This window comes from Rhinolophus ferrumequinum, chromosome 25 (genome assembly GCF_004115265.2).
Source record: "Rhinolophus ferrumequinum isolate MPI-CBG mRhiFer1 chromosome 25, mRhiFer1_v1.p, whole genome shotgun sequence".
In the NCBI taxonomy this organism is placed as follows: Eukaryota; Metazoa; Chordata; class Mammalia; order Chiroptera; family Rhinolophidae; genus Rhinolophus; species Rhinolophus ferrumequinum.
In genome coordinates, this window is record NC_046308.1 from 20928928 (window position 1) to 20934530 (window position 5603).

Here is a 5603-nt window from a genome sequence, read left to right on the forward strand (position 1 = left end):
ACCTTTGAAGTACTCCCGTTGGGAAGCTATGCACCGATGCCAGTGTCAAGTCCACCCTTCAAAGCAATTGTGGAACTCTTTTTTCTGGAATGGCCATCAGAGCTGTCATTGTATTACTTTTGATGTCCGAAATGTCATTACAACGTCTTCCTTTCAATATTTCCCTTATCTTCAGGTAAAGAAAGAAGTCATTGGGGGCCACACCAGATGAGTAGGGAGGGTGTTCCAATACAGTTATTTGTTTACTGGCTAAAAACTCCCTCACAGACAGTGCCGTGTGAGCTGGTGCACTGTCGTGATGCAAGAACCATGAATTGTTGGTGAAAAGTTCAGGTCGCTTTCATCTAACTTTTTCACACAGTCTTATCAGCACTTCCAAATAGTAAACTTGGTTAACTGTCTGTCCAGTTGGTACAAATTCATAATTAATAATCCCTCTGATATTAAAAAGAAGTTTAGCAGCATTGTTGCAGCAAGTTCACAAACTTAACTGTCAGACCTCGTGTCTCTATCATCACTGGGTGGCTGAGTAACCAATTAATTTCTCTCTCCTGAAAATGCTGGACACAAGGTGCAGGGCCGTGGCTGTGCCCACCCAGAGACACGTCTGACCCAACATCACTCCATCCTGGAAGCCGTGTGTGTGTTTGGTGTTTCCATCACTACGATGGGTCTAAGTTCCTATGAAGAGACCCGTCGTGTGGTTTCACAGGGCAGGACCAGATCCATGATAGGAAACTCAAAATCTCATGATTAAAAAAAGAAAATCAAGCCGTTTCAGAAAAACAAGTTTATATATCATATTCAGCCAAGAGTAGAAGGCATTGTGTTCCCATTGTTTTTCCATCTATCTTTTTAACTGCAATTTCCATCAATATTCTCTTTACAAGAAACACATATTTTTAAAAGTATATTATAGATTGCATTTCCATCTTCAGAATGGCATCATCATGGGAAAGGTGTATCCACCTTTTTTGAGGTGGATTTTATAAAAACACACACATCCGTGTTACGTACAGTTTGGTAAATGGCGGCTAATACATAAAATCTTTTAATCAACATAGCACATCATCACCACCCATTCATTGTCCTTGTTCACTTTTGGGCAAATCCCACTGACCCCGGCCCCAAGCATCTTCTTTCTGGCACTATAGGTGAGATTTGTCTTTTACAAAATGTCATCTCAGTGGATCATGCTGTGACCTTCCTGGGTGATGAGGAAAGCACAAGTTCTGGCAGGCTCACCTGGTAGAGGAACAGACCCCGGGGTCAGCATAGCTGAGCTCTCTGGAGGAGGGAAAGTCACCTGTCCTCCACCCACCGTCAGGAGCACCCCTGTGAGCCGGGATGGGAAATTATGATGGCTTTGGACGACATCCTGAGGGAGAAGGAAAATCTGCAATTGAGAAGAATTTCAAGTGCATTTCCAGTGTTTCCCTTGAGAAAGGGAAAGGAGAAAGGAGAAAGGAAGGCATCTATCAAATCTTAATCCACGTCCTGTGTCTTGGTCCAGGAGAACCATCTAGGAGAAGAGGGCAGAGGGGGAAGAAAGCTGCTTGAGGTTTGCAGAAGCCAGGAAATGAAGGAGACTTAGAGAGGCTTGGGCTCCAAGCCGCAGACCAGCTCCTGAACACAGCCTGGTGAGCCCAGCCCCTCTGACCATCCTCCCGGATACAGCCTGTTCTCTTGCTACTCTCGGCTGCTCCCAACTCTCTTGTAGAGGACTGTATGTTCAGCACAAAGGGGTGAAAGTAACACATTCATGTCATTGTCCTAACACCTGCCACCTCCCTGGTCCTCCCAGCCTGCCCCTCCCCATGTCACACTGAGAAGAGGAGAGGGGAGGGGGCCACGGCCAGAATGCAGAGCTCCTCCCTCCTGGGGCTGAAGTGCATCAGAGACAACCTGCATCTCTCTGACCCTGTGCAGCTCAGGAACAGAGACTGGACATGTCCATCAGCCTGTTCGCCTCTCACTGCTCCTGATGGGGTCGTGGGAGGCGGAGGCTGCCTGGTGGGATAAACTTTCCCCACCTGTGGGATGAGGGCGCTGGGTACCCTGTCCTCACTCTTCTCTGGGTCTTTCCTAGCTTCCGGGGTGGGGCATATGTGCTGCCCCATCCCCAGTTGGTGTCAGAGGCTGTCTGAGAGTAGACCTGTGGCAATAGCATTGGGATGACTCTGTGCCTAGGTGGGTTCCGGGCAGAGCCCCAGGGCAGTGATCTGTTCATGGTGCTGGACAGCAGATGAAATGTGGAGGAGGCCAGGAGAGCAGCTGCCATGTAGGGTAGGGGGCCGCCGTGTCCCGTCAGCACATGATGGAAGGGCCTACCTGGGAATCCTGCGTCTCAGGATTCAGGTATCAAGATGCAAGGACCAGAGAGTGCGCAGAGCTCAGAAATCCCCTGGGGTCCACGAGGCCCTTGAATGGACCTCACGGAGGGAGGAGTCTCATGGTCATTGGGAAGGATGATTTAGGATGGACTGAGGTCCTAGAGGTCAAGGGCACAGCGTGAGGAGGGGCTGAGGACAGAGGCTGGCAGCCCCTGTGAGGAGCAGGCTCATCCCTGGGTGTCTCGTGATGTCTCTGTGCTTCATTGTGAAGGTCAATGCGCAGGCGTAGCCTCCAAGGCCGGGCGAGGGCAAAGCAATGGGGAGCCCAGGCTCTCAGCGACAGGGGCTGGTCCCACAGCGGGTACCAGCCTGGATCAGCGGACCTTTGGGGTGGTAGAATAATGTGTGTGCTGGAATTATAACATAGGTGACATATTACAAATTGAAATGCGTAATTATAGCTACAAACTATAGGATCATCTTCTGTAGGACTTCAGAGAGCTGCTATTAGAACAAGAACTGAGTCAGTGTGGGATTCTGGAGGGGGCAGTTTTAGGGTTTTGTGCTCATTTGTGCAGGTGCTTAGATCCTGTGGGAATTTCCAGAATAAAAGTTTGCGGCATCAGAACATCACTGTCCGGTCGAGGAAAATAACAGGTGTGGTGGATTAGATTGATTTTGGATGTCAAGTAAGAAACTAGCTTTGACATTAGGAATTTTATTGAAAAATTGTAAGACGTGTGAGTTTTAAATGACAATCTGTGGTTCAGTTCGTCACCTCCCTTTGTTCTACCTCAGGACATGTGCTATTCTACCCCTACCCTGTCATCTTCCTCTATCCACCCAGAATGTCCCCTTGCCAAATCTTTCTGTCCCAAGTTCTTTTCCAAGCTCTGACCTAGAACTTCCTGTTGAGCTAAATCTCTAAGGTGCATCACTGAGGAAGGCAGAGCTGGGATTAAAAATGTGCCAGCACAGGCTGGTGAAGTTGCAGGTAGGCCCCACAGGGGTCCCCGGTGGACGCTCAGGCCCTGCTCCTTTCCCATGACCACAGCAACTACATGGTTGTGCAGGGTCCTCTCTGCCCTGGTCTGGAAGGGCAGGCACGCTGCACCTTCTATGTTCTCTTCTGTGGAGGTCTGTGTCCCCAGGGAGCTCCTGTGCACACTCAGCACCCAGACCAAGCCCCCTCCTCTGAGCCCCCCACGGGGACAGATCCACTCTGCTCTCAGTTCCCTGTATGTGTCCTCAGCTGCACAGTGGTTCCCACGCTCTCCTGGGCCAGGATTCACGCGTGCCCCCCGCTGGACCACCGCCACCGTGAAGGTCCTGATCGGTGACAGTCACACCAGGACCACACCTGCATCATCTCTTGTAGGGATGATTCTCACGTGTGAGAAACACAGGAGTCAAGGAAACAGGTGAAAGTGCGAGGTTGGAGCCTCTTGAAAGAAGGAGGGGTTCGCATTGTGATCAGCAGGTGGCGCCGAGACCATCTATGGGAGTGTCCGCAGGTCAGGGGCTTCCAGCCGGGCAGCCCTCCGCTGCAAGGAGGCCCCAGGGCTGGCCCTTTGCTTCCTGTGGGGACTGGGCGTGCATGTCCTCTTGGGACTTGGCTGAGTCCCCAGCATGTGGGCCTGTGTGTGGTCCCAGCAGCTGCTTCCTCCCAGCCTCTCCCACCGGGGACACTAGTGCATCAGGCTGCCTCCCTGTGCCAGGTCCCAGACCCTGTCAGTGTACTTGGGGAAAAGGCAGGGCGTGGGGAAACATTTGCATGAGAAGCCCCATCTCTGTGAGGCCAGTGGGAGGGAATGAAAGAGGCCCAGGCAGCAGAGCCACAGCTCTGTGGCCTAAGAAGGGGCTGTGTGCACCATGACCTGGACTCCTGTCCTCCTCGTGCTCCTCTCTCACTGCACAGGTGGGGACATGCATAGGGGAGTCACTACCCTTGTTTTGTCTCTTCTCGCTCATGAACCTTTATCCTGGTCCCTGCCCCAACTCCCATTATGTCTGTGTTGCAGGTTCCCTCTCCCAGCCTGTGCTGACTCAGCCGCCCTCCCTCTCTGCATCTCCGGGAACATCAGCCAGACTCACCTGCACCCTGAACAGGGACATCAGTGTTGGTGGTAAAAACATGTACTTGTACCAACCGAATCCAGGGGGCTCTTCCCGCTTATTCCAGTACTACAGTAACTCAGACTCAGACAAGGACCTGGGCTCTGGGTTCCCTAGCCGCTTCTCAGGATCCAATGACACCTCAGCCAATCCAGGGCTTTTGCTCATGTCTGGGCTGCAGCCTGAGGACGAGGCTGACTATTACTGTGCCATCTGGTACAATAGTCCTTTGCACAGTGTGACACACATGGACGGGGAATGGGACGAAAATCCTCATATCCATACATTGCAAGCTTCTGACACATTTATGGAGGCAGTTAATAGTATCACTGATATAAGAGAACATCAGCCCTGACATTCTGGATTAAAATGGCGTTAAACTACAACTCTTTGCTATTTGTACACACAATACCCACAGAGACCCTAACAAGTTAAAACAAACAAATGACATTGATAACATTACTAACGAATTTCTAGTAAAAAAAAGATTGTGTATAACAGAAGGTAAAATCCATCCTGGGAAAATACACACACACACACACACACACACACACACACACACAGTCGGACAATTAAGTTCTTGAACTTGTCGCAACAATGTTGCTAAACTTTTTTGATATCAGAGGGAATAGTCATTATGAATTCACACCAACTGGACAAACAGTTAACCAAGTTTTCTATTTGGAAGTGCTGAAAAGCTGCGTGAAAAAATTAGACAAAAATGACCTGAACTTTTTGCCAACAATTCATGGCTCTTGCATCACGACAATGCACCAGCTCATGCAGCACTGCCTATGAGGGAGTTTTTAGCCAGTAAACAACTAACTGTATTGGAACACCCTCCCTACTCACCTGACAATGACTTCTATCTTTACCCGAACATGAAGGAAATATTGGAAGGAAGACATTTTGATGACATTCAGGACATCAAGGGTAATACGACCACAGCTCTGATGGCCATTCCAGAAAAAGAGTTTCAAAATTCCTTTGAAGGGTGGACTAGGTGCCAGCATTGGTGCATAGCTTCCCAAGGGGAGCACTTCAAAGGTGACTGCAGTGATATTCAGCAATGAGGTATGTAGCCCTTTTTCTAGGATGAGTTCTCGAACTTAATTGTCAGGCCTCGTATGTGGTCAAATGATCTTCAACAAGCAT

General features: G+C 49.8%; 1 gene segment (V, D, J or C); it reads left to right on the top strand.

Annotated features, from left to right (window-relative positions):
* Positions 1-4195: 4195 nt before the first annotated feature.
* On the top strand, positions 4196-4803 carry LOC117017831 (immunoglobulin lambda variable 5-37-like). The segment is given in 2 exon segments: positions 4196-4251; positions 4355-4803. Coding segments are annotated over 2 exon segments (495 nt in total).
* Positions 4804-5603: the final 800 nt, after the last annotated feature.